Raw genomic sequence first — 19,304 nt, 5'->3', positions numbered from 1 at the left:
CACACACACACACACACACACACACACACACACAGAAATATATTTTAGGTGATGGAGGCCGCTCGCTACACGGCTCTTTGACCACAACGCAAAATCATTAAAGAAATAATAAAAGATTAAAAGAAAATCTAACAAAATACAATATATCTAGATCTAGATATCTAGATTTTAGTCTTTGTTTAGTTAGGTTTTGGTTTATTTTCTGTCTATATATAGTTTTACTATTGGTTTAGTCTAACTATTAATTTAATTTAAGCCTTAAAATTTGTTTTGTCTTTTTTGTTTGAAATTAGTGTTACACTTAGTTTAAGTTTGTTTTAAGCTTGATTTGAGTCTGAGTTTAGTTTAATTTAGTTTAGTTTGCTGAAAGTGTCTCACCGTAAGCGAGGCCCAGCAGAACGACGAGGGCGAGGATGGAGGACTTCATCGTTTCAGGGTGAAAAGGAGCTAAAAAAGGAGGTGAAGGTTGGGTGAAAAGGAGCTAAAAGGGGAGCTGAAAGAGGAGCTCAAAAAGGAGCTAAAAGAAGAATGGAAATAGGATCTGAAAGAAGAGCTAAAAGAGGAGGTAAAAGAGGAGCTGAAAGAGGAGCTAAAAGAGGAGCTAAAGGAGGAGCTAAAAGAGGAGCTAAAAGAGGAGCTAAAAGAGGAGGTAAAAGAAGAGCTAAAAGAGGAGGTAAAAGAGGAGGTCAAAGAGGAGCTAAAAGAGGAGCTAAAAGAGGAGCTAAAAGAAGAGCTAAAAGAAGAACTAAAAGAAGAGCTAAAAGAAGAGCTAAAAGAGGAGCTAAAAGAGGAGGTAAAAGAAGAGCTAAAAGAGGAGGTAAAAGAGGAGCTAAAAGAGGAGCTATAAGAGGAGGTAAAAGAGGAGCTAAAAGAAGAGCTAAACGAGGAGCTAAAAGAGGAGCTAAAAGAAGAGCTAAAAGAAGAACTAAAAGAAGAGCTAAAAGAAGAGCTAAAAGAGGAGCTAAAAGAGGAGGTGATGAGGGAGGAGGTTTCCAGACTCACCTGCAGGTTGATGTGACCTAAAGGTTCTGAGTGAGGGACTGCGCTGCTTTTATAGGTGCTCAGTGTGAGTGAATCACAGATAATCACAAATCACTGACCTTTGGATCTCAGCAAAGTCCATCAGTGTCTGATAACCTGTTTCCACCTCACACTCATTACTCACTACAATAGGAACGACTGTTTATTTCTTTATTTAATCACGTCTAACTAATGCAGAAACTCATTTCCTTAAAGTCTGTTCATTTTTTTCTTTCACATTTCATATTCATTCCTTGAACCTCATCTAACTCAGCCACAAAATGCTTCCATTGAGCTTTTTCTGATTTTGATTGTGTTCAGTTACATTTTAGTTTTTGTTTTGGTTGTTTTCTTTTCTTTTAATCTTTTTTCAGTTTTTCGTATTTTATTAGCATGTTTTTCCCACCGGTTTTCATCCCCTATCTAAAATATTTATATTTCATTTCTATCTGAGGTACAACCTGTTTACATTGTGGGGAACATATTATATACATACATGTAATTGGAGTCTAAAGCTACAAAAAATACCACTTTAAAAAGAAAATAGACTAATATAAGACCTCTACAGTTTGAGTCGTTCTGCGCATGTACGACTTGCGGCGATGACGCTCTAGTGATGACATAATCCAAGATGGCGGCGGCCCGGACTACAGCCGACACTGTGTAATTAAAGCCTTAAAAGACATGGATATAATGAAAAGAGTGGATGGACAGAGGCATGGACATGCAGACTTTCACACAGACACACACAAACGTATTAAACACACATGGACCTCGGTAAACGGAACAGGCGTCACCGGGCGGCAGGCACTAGGACCCAGAGGCGGAGTAATTGCGTCCCCCTACTGCATTCACAGGCTGTAATATCATTTATCATTTTACCAGTTATTAGAGCTACTATATTTACCAGGGAGATAATATTTATTCATGGTGATTGTTTACCGGAGTTTTAATGTGATTTTTACCGGTGATTAGGTCATATCTCCCTTGCGCTCTACGGTCCAAACTGACACCGTAGCCGCACACACACACACACACACACACACACACACACACACACACACACACACACACACACACACACGCACACACACACACACACACACGCACACACACACACACACACACACACACACACACACACACACGTCACTCAGTCACATTAAGGAAGGTTGTGGTCATTATACGGGGTGGATTAAATAATGAATAAAGGATTGTTTTATCCCGTTCTGCTCCGTGTTATTATCACATTATAAAAAAGTTTAAAAATAGCAGGAATTAGTGCTGGTCTCGAACGGTCTTCAAGGAAAATCCTGAGTCCGAGACAAGACCGAGTCAAAATGCTTCAGAGTCCGAGACGAGACCGAGACTTTTGAAATTTGGTCTCAAGACCAAGACCGGTCTCGACTACTACAACACTACTGTAAGTCATACATAAAATCCTCAAGTACAGGTCAAAAGTAGCTCAATTAAATAGTACTCAAAGTAAAAGTTACTAGTTACTTTCACCCCCCATGTTTATTTTTGGTAATACATCTTGAAGCTTTATTTATTTTCCACAAAGGCAATTCTGTTTTTTTTTTGTTTTTTTTTATTGATATAACACAAATTAATTCAATTCAAAATTTTAAAAAAATGATCAGGCTCTAAGTTTAGATACATTGATGAACTCTAAAACAGTGTCTAAAAAATAAATACCAAAAAAATAAAAATAAAACAATATAATAGGTAGAAACCCCGACAAGAACCATAGAAAGTGCTTGGGCTTTGATCACAAAAGACACAACTAAAAACATATGGATTATGTCAATAAATACAAAAAATAATGATTTACTCAGTAACTGTTGGGTGTAGAAATGTAACTAATTACTTCATTTCTTTTAAAACGTACTTAAGTGCATGTAAAATGACTGATTTAGAAATATACTCAAAAAAATACAAGTATAAGTGACTTAATTACATAACATGAGTAAATTTACTGAAAATAGGCTCTGTCTGTTGAAACCAACAGTCACTGATGTGATATGATATGATATGATATCAGTGCTGCTCAATGATGAAAAGGTTGATGACCTCATCAAAAAAACCACAGAGGGCTGACCCACTCTATCTTACTACTTAAATTACTTATTACACACTCCTACTGTTATTGATGCCTAATAATGACAAAATATCAAAGGTTCCCTGACATGGACCCTGATTGGAGGAAGGAAAAGAGGAAGGATGGGGACCAAACAGCGGCAAGAGCTGGTGTGAATTTAAAAGTTCCACAAAGGTAGGATTAAAGTCCAGCTCTTCTTATCTTATCCCAATTAACCTGTAATTGTTATTATGATCTGCACAGAGTTCATTCAGTCAAACCTTAGCAGATAACAAAAGCACACAGTGTTTCTGTGAAGAGTGACACAGTTAAAACAGTTACTTAATGTTGCAGATTCCCATCAGAATTATTAGTTATTTATTAAACATACAAAAATATTGGGCCGTTTTTACGGTGGCTGAGAAGTGCAAAATACATTTACAAATACCACAACAAATGTACATTTTTGTGCAAAACACATTTGCCAATGACTGCAACACTTTTACAAAAGGTCAAAACAAATGAACAAATATGGAAACACTTTTACACTTACAATGTGTCTTTGTAAATCTTTGTAAAAGTGTTTTGCTATTTGTATTTTTTTTTAGCTAATTATGTAAATTTGTTTTCAAAAATGTAAATGTTGTGGCATTTGTAAAAGTGTGGAATTTTTATTGACTTCCACGTAATAATTCCAGAAAGATTCTTTTTTGTCTTCTTTTTAAGGTTCTTTTAAGGTTTCATTTATTCCTACTTTGTCTGAATAAATGAAACCTAAACATATTATTCAAAAAGAAGACAAAAAGAATCTTGCTAGAATTCTACATTTACTTTTTTTTTATTATTATTATTATTGAACAAAAGTGCAGAGTATATACAGATAACAAGGCATGTAAAGGTCATATATAACAATCAATAGATAGGATAGCACATTTAAAATTCATACCACAAGTTCAAACTATACAGAGGAACAGAATAAAGAAACAAGCAAAACACACATAGAAAAACATAATAAAAAAATAAAAATAAAAATGATATAATAATACATACATAAGGGTTTTTAAAGGGGATAATTCAATGATACAGTAGAAAACAGATTTAAAGGGGGCGTTGCTTTTTCTGTAAATGTAAATTCAATAATCATGTTTACCAAGTTTTTTTTGCTCTATTATTATTATTATTATTATTATTATTATTATTATTATTATTATTATTATTATTATTAGTAGTAGTAGTAGTAGTAGTAGTAGTAGTAGTAGTAGTAGTAGTAAGGCAAGGCAAGGCAAATATATTTGTGTAGCGCATTTCATACACAAGGCAACTCAATGTGCTTTACATGATAAAACATTCAACTGTTTAAATACAAGAACATTTAAAATCATCATTCAAATCAATTCAAATCATCAACAAACACATTACATCAACAACATGACCAAAAATCTCTCTCTCAATCATATGCAGTAGAGAAAAAAAGTGCCTTTAACTTTGATTTAAAAATGTTCACATGTGATGCTGACTTCAGCTCCGCTGCAGTTTGTTCCACTTCTTTGCAGCATAACAACTAAAAGCAGCATCACCATGTTTACTGTGAACTCTGGGCTCCACTATCTGACCTGTGTCCATAGATCTGAGAGACCTGCTGGGTTCATACCTGACTAACATGTCACTGATGTATTCTGGACCAAACCCATTCACACATTTATAACCAGCAGCAGAACAAGGTTTTTGACTTGGTCTTTAGCTTTTAAAGATCGAGACTCAAGATCCTCTTTTCCTTGTTACCAAAGACAATAACCTCCATCTTGTCAAGGTTTAGTTGAAGGAAGTTTTCACTCATCCAGCAGTTTACTTTTTCTCAGCAGTCACACAACACCTCAATGGGACCATAGTCATCTGGGTTCAGTGATAGATATAGTTGTGTGTCATCTGCGTAGCTCTGATAATCAACCTTACAGTTCTGTAAAATTTGCCCTAAAGGAAGCATATAAAGGCTAAACAGAAGAGGTCCAAGAACAGAGCCCTGAGGAACCCCACAGGACATTGGTAATCTGTCAGATTCAGAGTTTCCAATGCTTACAAAATAACTTCGCTCCTCCAAGTACGACTTAAACCATTGCATTACTTTTCCATTTAGTCCAACCCATGTTTGCAATCTGTGCAACAAAATTGTATGATCTACAGTGTCAAATGCAGCACTTAGATCCAATAGAATGAGAACAGATACTTTTCCTGAATCAGTGTTCAACCTTATGTCATTGATCACTTTGATCAGATCAGTTTCTGTGCTGTGATGAGAACGAAAACCTGACTGAAATTTATCAAATATTTTGTTGAATGTTAAGAATTGACTCAGTTGGTTGAAGACCACCTTCTCAATGATCTTGGCCATGAATGGAAGGTTGCTGATTGGTCTATAGTTAGCCAGTATAGAGGCATCCAGTGTTCTCTTTTTTAACAGAGGTTTCACAGCAGCTACTTTCAGGGATTTTGGTACGGTGCCTGATTGGAATGAGCAGTTAATTATCTGACACAAATCAGTGACAATTGACTTTACAACAGTTTTAAAGAAGTTTGAGGGTATTGTGTCAAGGCAACACGTTGATGGATTCAGCTGCTGAACAGTCTCCTCTATTGTTTTTGGGTTCACTGTAATAAACTCTAACATTGTAGTTGACTCATCCCTCAGTGGTTGAAGCTGTTAAAGCTTTTTGTTATTTTGCTGGTTTGTTCTGATGTTTGACCTTATTGATTGTATTTTTTCATTGAAATATAAATCAAATTTATTGCATTTTCCAGCTGACAGTAATTCAGGGGCTATCTGATCTGGGGGGGTTGTGAGCTTTTCAATTACAGAAAACAACGTTCAAGAGTTGTTGACATTCTTGGCAATAATTTCAGAAAAGTATTGCTGCCTTGCTTTGAACAAGCCATCATTGAATTTTCACAGACATATTTTGTATAGTTCTAGATGAATTTGGAGTTTTGTTGATCTCCATTTATGCTCAGCTCTTCTACAGTCAGATATCAATTTCTACATTATCTCAGTCCTCCTCCAAGGTGTTTTCTGTGTGTTTGGTTTTCTCTTAGTTTTGAATGGAGCCACCACATCTATGACATTACAGACTTTTGTATTAAACTCATCCAGAAGATCATCAACTGTCTCAGCACTCAATGTTGGTGTCATTGCTATGGCTTCCATAAACTGTGCACTTGTGTTGTCATTTATGTACCTTTTCTTTAAACACACATAACTAGGGGGAACAGATGTTACAGTCTCTAGGTCAAAAAAGACACAGTAATGATCAGATAGAGCTAAGTCTCTTACATCAACAGCAGAGATATCAACACCTTTAGAGATAACCAGATCCAAAGTGTGACCTTGAGTGTGTGTCGGACCAGTCACATGTTTTATAAGACCAACAGTGTCCATTAAAGCATACAGTTCTTTGGCAGTATTGTCTATGTTATTGTCTACATGAATATTTTAGTCACCCGTTATTATTAAAAAGTTGTATTCAGTGCATACAAATGACAGCAGTTCAGCAAACTCATCCATGAATTCTCCAGAATATTTTGGGGTCTATAAACGACTAAAAACAGAACTCTTGAATCACCCTTCAGTAAGAATGACATATATTCAAAGGAGAGTAGTAGTATTGTCCAAGTATAGTAATATTATTGTCATGATGTAAATTATTCATTATAAGAACAAAGATTACATCCTTTTCTGAAAATTTATTGAGTTGAGGTACTTTTGCAGAGAGTCAGTCATTAATATCAGACCATAGAGTTTGTGAATATGTACAAGGGAAAAAGAGTAAGAAAAATATGTATGACTTTTCTCAAAATCAAATCTTTATTCACTAGTTTTTAGAATACATTTTGAAAAAAAAAGTCCAAAAACTCAAACATAATGTCAGCCCCCATAACGTCCCACTAAAAAACAACAGTCATTTTGGACAGAAGGAAATCAATGTTTATGGAAAACTGGATGGAGAAACACATTTGGTCTATTCTATATTTGATGGACGGGGATTGAAACATATTGATTTGGGACGATTTTGAGATTAAATATAATCTGGGTGCTCTGCAAAGATTTATCATAAGATCAAGAATAAAATATCAAATATCCTCATTCAGTCAATAAAAAGTAATGTAGCTAAAAATTCAACACCAAATTACATGAGATTAAAATAGATAATGTAGATTTATTAGAAAAAAGTGTGATAATAAATTTCTGAAACAATATTTAGAAAATTCAATGTAATTTTTAATGCAAAAACCACACCTAACTTCAATAACTACGATAAATCTTGAATTTCAGCCATCAGAACAACATATTTAAAATGTCCTATTCCCTTAAAATATAAAGAAGTCCACTTTAAAATTCTAAATTACATTTATCCATCAAATGATTTTATTAATAAAACATTTAAACCGGTTTAAATGTTTTATTGCAAAGCAAATTTAGAAAAAACAAAACATTTCTTTTATGAGTGTTAAATAGTCCAATCTCTATATGATTTGCTGTTTTCTAAATATACAAACATTGATTTTTGGTCATTTCAAAATATTCAATATGGCATCTTCCTTAAAAATAAAAAAACATTATTATTATTCTAACATTATAATAACAAAATATTATATGCACAAATGTAGATGTGCAAAATGTTCCTCTACATGGTCTGCTTGAAAATAGGAGATTTTCTTGTTTCAAAATGTTCATGCAAGAATATTATATAATTTGATACTTAGGTTAAACTTATTTCACGTCCACGCTTTTGTCGCGTTCTTGTGACGTCGGCCACGTCACTCAGTGTGCATCACAACCAGTTGTTCATCATGGCGGACGTGTTGGATCTTCATGAAGCGGGGGGAGAAGACTTTCCTATGGACGAGGATGGCGACGGTAAGACCTGCTAAAGTTACGTTTATGATGTTTGTATCACGAAGCGATTTCTGACGTTTAAACTTTAGCGACTCTGTTTGACTGATTCGCGCGGGAAGTCATCGGTGCGGTAGGCCCGAGAAATGCTAACATTAGCATCGAGCTAATAGAGTGTAAACGGTGAGTGCACCGTATGCTAACAGCGAGCTAGCCGCAAGTTGTGCTAACAGTTTAATACAAATAAACTATTGTGCAGTAACACCGAGCTTTTAGTTAGCGGGACTGTCGTTTGTTAATCAGTTTCAGTACCATAACTAAATGTTATTATATAATCTATTCAATCATGCATTTCGTAGTATTATTTTAACAAGTATTTGTGTCGTTAACCACGCGCTAATCCACATTCAATTTGGTTAGGGTTGTTTTTTTTTTTTTTTTTTTTAATATATTGACAAATGCACAATAAATAATAATGTGATATTCAGTGTAGTTTTAGAGAGTCGGCTCTTCTAAAGTGTATTTAACTGAATTATACCCCAAAAAATTAAGGAATGCCGACAAAACATGAAAGTTTTTATTAAATTGTTGAATCCTGTAGATATTATGTTGAAGGTTAAAATGGATGAAACCACTTGGTTAATATTAAATGGGTCAGTTTTTGTCATCTCTACTGTTGTTCACTGTTTGAGTAACATCACTTGATCGAGCCTTTTCTAATATTCCACACTACAAAATAGGTCATAAAAATATGTATGATTCATGCTGATATTGTATCGGATCAATATCGGTATCGGCCGATACGCAAGGCTGCAGTATGGTATCATATCGGAAGTTGTATCGAGACATCCCAACAAGTCATACATAAAATACTCAAGTACAAGTAAAAAGTAGCTAAATTAAATAGTACTCAAAGCAAAACTTACTTTTACTTCCCACGTTTATTTTTGCTAATCCTGCCACCGTTCCCTTGCATACAGTGAACATCTCATGCATAAACTTAAAAAGAAAGAGACAAGGTCTTGCACAGTTAAAACTTATTTTCCACAAAGGCATCAGTAGAAAATTATTATTCTTAACACCAATGAATTCAATTTAAAAAAAAAAAAAAAAAATCAATAAAATGCTATTTCATTGAATAAAATTCAATAAAAATTCTCAGGCTCTAAATATAGCTACATGTATTAACTCTAAAACGGAGAGAATAATCTCCATTTAAAGCTTCTTTGGTGCTGTGCATTACATTGCATCTGATTGGTCGGCTATGATGTGATGCATTTGATTGTTGTCTGGTTATTTCACAATGTCTGTCGATCATTTTAAAACTAAAAATAACAATTGACTCTGTAATGGTTGGGTATAGAAATGTAATCAATTACTTTACTTCTTTTAAAACATACTTGGGTACAAGTAAAATTTCTGATTTAGAAATATACTCAAAGTACCAATAAAAGCAACTCAATTACAGCACCTTGAGTACTTTCACCTTTGATATGATATGGGCAGGGTTTCCTTTGATTGACGTTATGTGGTGGGGTTGAGGTGACTGAAAGGCAGCGGGTGATAATATTTGAATAATAATTAATAGCTGCTGCTGTGCTAACATTCCTGGTGTCTTCCCTCCATAGAGAGCATCCATAAGCTGAAGGAGAAAGCCAAGAAGAGGAAAGGCCGAGGGTTCGGCTCAGGTGAACACACGCTTCATAAATGTGACGGTAATCTTCATGGCGTGTTTGTCTGATACGTTTCCTCCTGTGTCCAGAGGAAGGAGCTCGATCCAGAACCAAGGAGAACTATGACACCGTGGAGCAGGACGGAGACGAGCCAGGCCCCCAGAGATGTAAGTTCTGCTGCTCCTGAACGAGGGTTGGGGTGATTTATAATTGTGTATTTGATAATTAATTACAATTATGGTGTAATTCTAATTGAAAAACTCTTGCTGTTCTAATCATAATTTAGTACTGATTGAGTTCAGATAATTATGTAATTGGCTCTCAATTACAACTGAATATATGTCTTACATATATTCAATTCAATTCAACTTTATTTCGATAGCGCAAAATACAACAAAGTCGTCTCAAAGCACTGAACAAAATATAATTTATTTATAATTTCATCCTCATTATTCGTCCCATAGTGAATGTAGTGGCAGGATTTTATTGGCTACACGTGTCCATATATCAGCAGTTAGAACATGTTTGTGTTCATTTCAGTTTTCACTTCCCTGAAAGTCGCAAAATAATTTCTCTTCATGAGCTTTGTAAAATGTAAAATGTGTCATTGAGGGCAGAATGTGACCTGGATTAAAGGTGAGGATCATTGTAGTCGAGCTTCATCTTCAAATTTGAGTAGATAAGTGATAAGTTACTTTAAAACAATGAATCCGTCCTCTCTCCATCACAGCCCAGAGTCCATCACTCACACTTCAGATAAAAAAAAATAAAAATTGAGGCTTAATCTTTAAACTATGACCACCATTGTTTACAAGTTAAGTTTATCTGTAAACCTCATTTTTAAAAAAAAAAAAAGGTATCTCTTGGACACGCAAGTCACACGCAAATACTGGCGCACTCACACACACTCATATGTACACTAAGGCTGAATGATTGACCTTAAACGCATCGATATTAAGGTTTTATAACTGCGATAACATAACCTCAGATGCTTGTATGCGCTGCAGCGAGTCTCTGAGTGCGCTAACAGCTATACTAGGGCCCTATAAAATCCACGCAAACGGAATCGTGTAATCGAACAATGAAAACAGAATTTACTGTTGAACGCTGAAATGGACAGAATCTGGTTTAAACGCTGTCACCATGAGGGAAAGGACTTTTTTTTTTTTTGCGAAAATGTGTTTCCCACTCGCCGCTTCAAACACCACCTTTACACCGTCTAACCTGGCAAAAAAACTACCCAAATCATTCCTGACTCCTAAATCAGAGCAGACCAGTGCTCGTTTAACTTTGTTTCTCATGTACTGTAGCTGCTGTGCTCCATGAGAACAGCAGCAGCTTTGATCAGTTTGACCTGTTCAGAGAGTTTAAACATCTCATCAGAGCTACAGAAGATCTGTGGATAAAGTTGTTCTGTTGTTGTTAATGAGACCATCAATACCAGGGATTGTAGAGTCTGAAACATCGTAGATTAATGATAACTTCTGATGCTTTAAAATATTCTACCCCTAGTGGTGAAATAACACTTACATGTGATGTGTCTTGCACACACAAAGCTCTGTAGATGAAGCAAACTGCTCTGCGTCACGGTCAGTGACATAAATCCCACGATGCAGTGAATCAATATTGAAATTTGTTGCCAAAGCTTTTAAAAGGCGATTTTATTGATTAGTTATTGCAGCCTTATTAGGAAGCCTAACAAGGTAACCAAGAGATACAAAAAAAATAAGATGATGGATAATATTTTAATGTATTTTACTGCTCATTTAAGAAATGGGTCAAAACTGACCCGTTATCATAAGAGATGCTAACAGAAAGCTAACATAAGAGGGCGGTTACATTTTATAGACTTATTCATTAAAGGCTTAGTAATTGTGATGAATTATAATTGAACTTAAGTAATTGAGAACGTAATTGTAATTGACTTTAAGGGGAAAAAATAATTGTAATTTTAATTGTAATTGGAAAGAATACTAGTCAAGGAATCGTATTTGAACATGGATAATTAAAGATGTAATTGTAATGTGTGTGTTACAGCCGTGGAGGGATGGATCCTGTTTGTGACGGGCGTGCACGAGGAGGCCACAGAGGAGGACATCCACGACAAGTTCTCAGAGTTCGGTGAAATCAAGAACCTGCACCTCAACCTTGATCGCAGAACAGGATACCTCAAGGTGAGACACTCCAAATGTTGAGGGACTGGAAACGTCAGTGTTTCACCTTTTATACTGGAATAATCAATGGAGAGATCTGCAAAAATAATTACGTTTCCACAAATAATTTATTTCTTGCAAATATAATTCTAAATATTTGTTTATGATGACGGGGAAGCATTTTGTAAAATTATCATACATTTTCTCAACATCAATAAAGTAGCACCGTATCTGATATATTTACGTGTAAGAAAAGTTTGATTTTCTGTTTCAAATTTTACTGAAGTTTATTAAACCTTGTAAATGATATAATTTTTTCTGTGCTTATCTTTGCGTATGTTTTCTTTTTTGAAGTCTCTTCTGAACACTTGCTACACTTGTTTATCAGACTTTTTCCATCCAGAGCTGAGATGATGAGTGCATCCTCAGGTCTGACTTATATCATTTGTCAGACCAAACAGACTCATGACTCATCAAACCAAACGTTGTCCAATGACACGGCCTCAGATTTCAAAATAAGCTATCAGACTCAACGGCCTCAGGCCTTAAGACACAACATGGCATTTTATTTTGAAGGAACCAAAAGTACACATGACAAAGTAAGTTGAAAAGCTATTCTTTCTTTTTATCTTTTAAAAATTAAAATATATCCACATATTGTTTGGTTAATAAATATATGGTGAACGTTGATATATTTTAACCTTTGAAGATAAATAAATAGAAAATAACAGGTTTCAACTTACTCTTGTATCTGAAGCAGCACATATTGATGACATCATGTGTATTTCCGTTTTTTAAGAAGAAAAAAAAATTTGGCATGTGGTGTTTTACGTCTTGAGGCTGTCGAGTCTGATGACTTTTATTTTGATACCTGAGGCCGTGTCATTTGACGGCGGTTTTGCTGAGTCATGAGTCCGTTTGGTCTGATAAATGACAGAGGTTTACCTGTAACCTGATACCTCACTCTGAGACCTGAGGACTTCCTATAATGTGCACCGTAGTGCAGTCTGATACAGTGTAATGCATTGTTCTGATCACCAGGTGGCAGCATTGTGTTTGGTGTGAGTGTTTTGTGTTTAATGTGTTCCACCATTGTGTCTCTGCTCTGTGTTACTGAGGAAAAGCTCAGTGTGTAACGTGTGTGTTGTCAGGGTTACGCACTGGTGGAGTATGAAACCTACAAAGAGGCTCAGGCTGCCATGGAGGGGTTGAACGGTCAGGACATGATGGGACAGCCCATCAGTGTGGACTGGGGCTTTGTCAGAGGACCCCCTAAGAGCAAGAGGAGGTGAGGAGTGTCCCCCCTCCACACACACACACACACACACACTTCACCTCCGCTGTCAATAATCAGCTTCATTAATTGCTCTTAATTCAATCAGAAACACTATAATAATCTCAGGGCGAAATAACTAGTTACAGCGGCTCATAGTAGAAATGATACTGAGCAGAAATGTCAAAGAAACAATAACCAAAGAATCATATGAGATTAAATTAAGGGCGCACCGATGGTAATTTTCTGGCCAGTCATCGATTTTTATCATGATCATTACAATTTTACAATACAAAGGTGTTGTTTTAACGGTCGTTATGAGAACTTTGCTGTCCAAAAAACAAACAAAACTTGTGCAACAGAAAATCACAAGGTTTGAGGTAGATGATAAAATAATGATCAACAGGACAAATTAACAAAGCATTCAGAGTTTTGGCTTTAATTGTAGAGCAAAAAGAAAAAAAGTCCAAATGCAGCAGCTTTGTGCATATTTAAATGTAAAAATATTAATCTAAAAATAACTCCTATCTAAGCTCCTAACAGTCAAACATTTTACAGAAATAATATAGTGCATCATGTGTAACATTTTCATAAGTGTAATAACAAAATGAACATGACACAGTTAGTTGTTCTCACACTTATTACAGTCATTTGTTCAATAGTGGAATGTTTTTATTTATGTCCAATTATATGAACTTCATCATTTTCCTCGTAGTAGCTGTGCTCTTTCCACTGACTGGCTCTTAGCTCCTGATATTAGCATTAGCATGATTGTTAGCATCAATATGCTAAATATGTAGTGACATCATCATATTAGGGCATCGTGGTGATAATTAAAAGGCTGATTGGTGCAGATTTTGATGTTTCTAGCTTGTTTTTAGAAGATCTGGGAAAGGCGTTAAAGTTGTTCTTAATGAAAGAGCATCATAAGTTGATCGTGGAGTTTCCTGATGTAAACGTAGAGTAGAGTAGAGTAGAGTAGAGTAGAGTAGAGTAGAGTAGAGTAGAGTAGAGTAGAGTAGAGTAGAGGTGAGCCTCTGTATTACAGGTGTGCACATGTGGGTGTGTACCGCTGCCTTTTCCTGTCTGACCTGCTGTGTGTTGTCACAGGACCGGAGGGCGGAGACGCAGCAGGAGTCCAGACCGGCGGCGCCGCTGACAACCGTTTTCCTCCTCGCCTTCTTCACCCAAGCAGTCGTTTTGTTTTGTTTTGTTTTTTTTACCATCTTTGTCTAGAACTGATGCAAGTGTCGAGCTTTCCGTTTAATGTCATTTTCAGTGGAGATGTTTGTGCTGTAGGTCACATGTTTAGGTTTCAATGCTTCTTTAAATGCACGGGGAAATTAAAGTTTTAAAAAGACAAGTTGTGGATTTGTTGTGTGTGCGTGTGTGTGTCCTCATTCTGCCTCCAGTCTCTACTGAGGGGTTTGTTGATTGTTTTTGTAGCAACTAACGCACAATATACACAAATCAATACAAAACACAGTATAAGAAAAACAACGGTGAAGAGTGTTGAATTATGCTTTGTTAAAGAGGACCTACACCTGTCATGTTAATTTATAATTAATTTTTCATAGTATTCTAGGGCTATGTTTAGCATTAGATTTTCCTATTTTATTTAGCTTTTATGTTAACATTTAAGCTTTACTCCACATTTTCTTTAATACCAGTTTTGTTTATTAATGATTGTCAAATAATAAATGTGTGTTGGAGCTAGGGTTAGGGTCAATTATTGGTGTGATTGTAATTTAGAAAATCTGTTGCTGTTGTAATAATTTAGTTTAGATAATTGTAATTGTAATGGTCATGAAAAGTATGTTGTAGTTAATTATTAAAATATGTTTCATATCAAGCTTTCCCACATTTTATCCATTTAATAGGGCTATACTGACAAAAAAAAAAAAGCTCAGACACCCACATAATAGATTAGTAAGCCTATCAAGGTAACCAATAGATAGAAAAAATAAGATAATAGCTTTGATGATATTTTAGTTTATTTTACAGCTGATTTCAGACATGGATCAAAACTGTCCTGTTATAAGAGATGCTAACACGAGAGGAAAGTGAACTTTTATTAGGTTATTTATCAGTAATTGACTTTCTGAGGATAACAAAAATATACCGTAATGGGAAAAAATGCTGGTCACCTGTAATTGAACTGAAAAATGTAATTGCAACAATGACCGCATCCTACTGTATGACCTCATTGTGCCTCCAGTCTCTAATGAGGGCTTTATAGGAAAAACACCAGTTTTTTGTTAAAGAACCTGTACTAGTCATGTTTACTTCTAATGTGTTTTTTAACGTGTAGCCTGGGGCTGTGTTTAGCATTAGCTCCTCCTTCTTTTTTAGCTTTAGTTTTTTTTTTAGTTTAAGCTTTCCTGAACATTTTCTTTAACCCTCCTATTATCCTTTTGGGTCAATTTGACTCCATTCAAAAAAATGCTTCATGATTTTTGCCAGTTTGATGTGTACAATTGATGAAGCACGAACATTTTTTTCAGTGTGCTGAACACATTGCATGTTCCTCTGGGGTCAATTTGACCCTCCAGCTTACGCAATCACTTCCAAAAATGGAAAAAAAACATGAATCAATATGGTTGATTCTGTGAGTCGTCATAAAAGATTTTACATCAACTCTGTAAATAAAAGTTTGACCTGATGGTGGCGCTGCGGGAAAGGTTAAAGGTCATATCATCACCACGACCAAAAGGTTCATACTCCTCTAAATGAAAAGTTTGTCCTGATGGTGGCGCTACAGAACAGGTCAAGGTTTCATTATCAAGGGCTTATTTATATATTCGACAAATAAACAAAGTGTCTGACACAAATACTTGGTCTGGAGGCAAATTTCCCTAGGGTCAGATTGACCCCAGAGGTAAAACGTGTTTGAGGGTTAATATCACTTTAGTTATTGATACTGAAGACACAGTGATGTGCGTTGGAGCTGATCATGGTGTTTTTTTGTAACCTGAGCGCTGAGCAGCCACCTGCATTATTTACACACAACAGCAGCAGCAGCTGGCAGGTCACTCTGTGCAACAGGAGAGACACCAGACATCCAGGATATTCTAGTGATTCAGAGGAGGAACCCCACATCAGAGACATGCGTGTCAACCATGGTGTGTCACTACTAGCCTGTGAAGGACATAATCTCCCACTGTTTTCCTCTGAGAAGCAGTTATTTAGTAACCTCCTTTAATACATACTGTACACCATGATCCTTAATGGAGCTTGAATGTAGCCATTGTTGAATTATTATTGAGTACATTCTGTGGTCAAACGCCGTGTTTCTCAAACGGGGGTACGTGTACCCCTAGGGGTACGCAATGACACCGCAGGGGGCACTTGAGAGAGAGAGAGAAGAAAATTATTAAATGAAAGCAATAAAAACATGAGGTTTTATAATGTTTATTTTTAGTTTAAAATTATAATCATACTAAATATTAACAGCAACTCACAAAACAACAACAAAAGCACACAAAATAAGAGAAAAATATACTGAATAATAAAAAACAAAACAAACAATCAACAACAAAATACACAAAATGACACCAAAGACACACACATTAATGGAGAAAAATTATTACTATTAACAGCAACACACAAAATGACAACAAAGACACGCTAAATGAGAGCAAAAATCTCAAGATCACTACAAAATACACAAAAATTAAAGATCAACTTACAAAATGACTTTAGAAACTACCAAATGATGCTAAAAACACTAAAACTGAGAGAGAATAATTGAAATAATACCAACAACACACATAAGAGAATATATACTGAATAATAACAAGAAGAGACAAACAACAAAATGACACCAAAAAAATAAAATTATGATAGAAATTATCTTGAGAACATGTTTGGTCCCACATCAGGAGGGAGATGACAATAAATAATAAAAACTATAGAAATAAATCTATTCAGGAGCCACTCAATACTGTTTCATTCTACTTATTTACAAAATTAGATTCTTTAAAATGTGTGTTAATCATTATGATCTATAGTTGTTTTTTCATAGTGTGCAGAGCAAACTATTGTAGTCAGACAAAGGGGGTCTTGGGCCAAAAAACTTTGAGAACCACTGCTTTACACAACGTATAAATAATACATAAAGTATGTAAAGCGCCGGCAATATCCAGGCAATGAGTGACAGATATCGGTCCCTGCAGGATTTTGTCTTTAAAATTTAATTTATTTTGTTTTCAATTTTTATTTAAAATAAAAAATGTGTCTAATTTGAACAATTAGAAATTTAAAATGACTGCAGTCATGTGAAAAAAGCAAAAGAAAATTGTGATCCTCCAAATACTGTGGTTTTATTGGCTTTGTGTATTTACTTATCTGATTTATCTACATCTTAATTATTTGGTAATTTGGACAATAAATTATGTTTTTGGGTCTTTTTAACTGTCTCCTGTGGGCCGAATTTAAAATCAATAAATACTTAATGTCTCTCATGTTGGTTGTTTATTTTGGAAAAAACTTTTCTTTTGACAGGCATGCCATGAAATGCATGTTGCACAGAAAAAAAATATAGATTTATGTTTTAAAAAATATATAACAACCCTGGATCATCCTGTCACTGAGAATGTTCATGGACATAATATTTTGATTTAAATGTTCACCTGCACTACTCATCAATGCACTACTGCACTATTATCTTACTATTATTATTGTATTTTTATTTCATTTCATTATTATTATTATTATTATTATTATTATTATTATTATTATTATTATTATTATTATTATTATTATTATTTTATTTAGTTTGCACATATTAGTCTAACTACTCTTTATATTTGTTATACTTCTTTTTTATTTATTTTTCTTTATTCTAGTTGATTGTTATTATTTCATGTTCACACTATCAGAGAGAGCACAGTTCACCAAGACAAATTCCTCGTGTGTATTCAATACATTACTTGGTCAATAAAGTTGATTCTGATTCTGATTCCGATGTGTGTTTTCAACAGCTATTTTTTGAAACTAAATTTGGTTGGGTAAATTATAAAAAAGTGGGTCCCCAGGGTGAGACTAGTTAGGAACCCCAGAGCGGTATTTTATAAAGCATGTTATGTTCAAACTCTGAGTATGTTCAGGCTCAAATGAGGGAAACTCTGAGTATCTCAGTCCTAAACGTGAGGTATGTTCTTCTCTGAGTATGTTACCATGGCAACATTGTCCGTGAACTAAACCTGGTCGCTGGCAGGTTTTATCAAAGAAACCCTGGGTTTCTACCTGGCTCCGCCCACATGATCACGATTTCTGAACACTTTATTGAACGTTAAAACTTTTCTCTGAAACACATTAGTAACATCACACACCACAGACGTGTTCACATCATTAATAATGTTGTGTTGCTTTACATTTTTTTTTTTGTGATAACGGTAGTTTTCTTTCTAACATTGTAGATGTAGATCATTAAGTGAAAGTCACTGAGAGGTTGATCTGCATTAAAACATTTACTGACGTCTGTAGTAAAGTTCTCTGAATAAAAACCTGTGGATAATATAAAGGAGGAGATGATCATTTAAATAAATCCACTTTTAGGCTCAATTGTTGTTTTATATTGTTATACAGTTAAATCTGTAGATCATACATCTTTGAAGGTATGATGGCGCAGTGAAGTGTGACACTGCTCTTGAAAGCGATGGGTTGTGGGTTTGCGTCCCGCTTCAGTGTTTTTTTAATGACATTTTTTAGGACGTTGAGATGACTCTGGCGACAATATTACATTAAAAATCAATATAAATGATGTGATATCAAGCGGCATTTACTGTCTTTATATCCAGTGTAACAGGAGGGCTCTCTATGTAGCCATCCTATGCTGCTGCCACGTCTCCTTAGACACACTTTATTCATATTATTCACCGCTCATCACGTCACTGAAGCAATAAAGTGATGAAATGACCAAAAAGTGTAACTAATTATGGGTGATTTAAGCCACTATAGTCACTGAGGACTGAACACACCTTTAGAACAGGCTCATATTCATCAAACAACGGCTTATTTCACCCATTACGGTGAATAAATCACTATCTTCCATTTGGTTGTCATGGCAGTTTGAGTATTCTCTGATCCATTGATGATGGCTTTTTATCGCGCACGTGCACGTAAGTAACCCAAGGTTTACATACTCAGGGTTGATTGACCCACTTCATACCAGCTGTAATGGAATCCGATACCCAGAGTTTCCCATCGCGGGGTATGT

At 35.2% G+C, this 19,304-nt stretch overlaps 1 protein-coding gene across 1 annotated transcript; it reads left to right on the top strand.

Moving 5' to 3' along the window:
• Positions 1–7,887: 7,887 nt before the first annotated feature.
• Positions 7,888–14,450, top strand: rbm8a (RNA binding motif protein 8A). Its single transcript, XM_028470793.1, has 6 exons — positions 7,888–8,009; positions 9,614–9,673; positions 9,748–9,825; positions 11,696–11,832; positions 12,963–13,099; positions 14,195–14,450. The coding sequence occupies exons 1-6, from the start codon at positions 7,943–7,945 to the stop codon at positions 14,241–14,243; spliced, it is 528 nt and encodes a 175-aa protein (XP_028326594.1). The 5' UTR covers positions 7,888–7,942; the 3' UTR covers positions 14,244–14,450.
• Positions 14,451–19,304: the final 4,854 nt, after the last annotated feature.

The sequence above is a fragment of the Gouania willdenowi genome, chromosome 16 (assembly GCF_900634775.1).
Source record: "Gouania willdenowi chromosome 16, fGouWil2.1, whole genome shotgun sequence".
Taxonomy (NCBI): Eukaryota; Metazoa; Chordata; class Actinopteri; order Blenniiformes; family Gobiesocidae; genus Gouania; species Gouania willdenowi.
The sequence above is the reverse complement of the archived record's forward strand: the minus strand, read 5'-3'. Positions and strand labels throughout refer to the sequence as shown.

Excerpts from the sequence above, each read along its gene's own strand:
- rbm8a (XM_028470793.1), top strand. The coding sequence starts at position 7,943 with ATGGCGGACGTGTTGGATCTTCATGAAGCGGGGGGAGAAGACTTTCCT. Across the intron at positions 8,010-9,613 it reads TATGGACGAGGATGGCGACG|AGAGCATCCATAAGCTGAAG; the intron begins GTAAGACCTGCT and ends TTCCCTCCATAG. Across the intron at positions 9,674-9,747 it reads AGGCCGAGGGTTCGGCTCAG|AGGAAGGAGCTCGATCCAGA; the intron begins GTGAACACACGC and ends TCCTGTGTCCAG.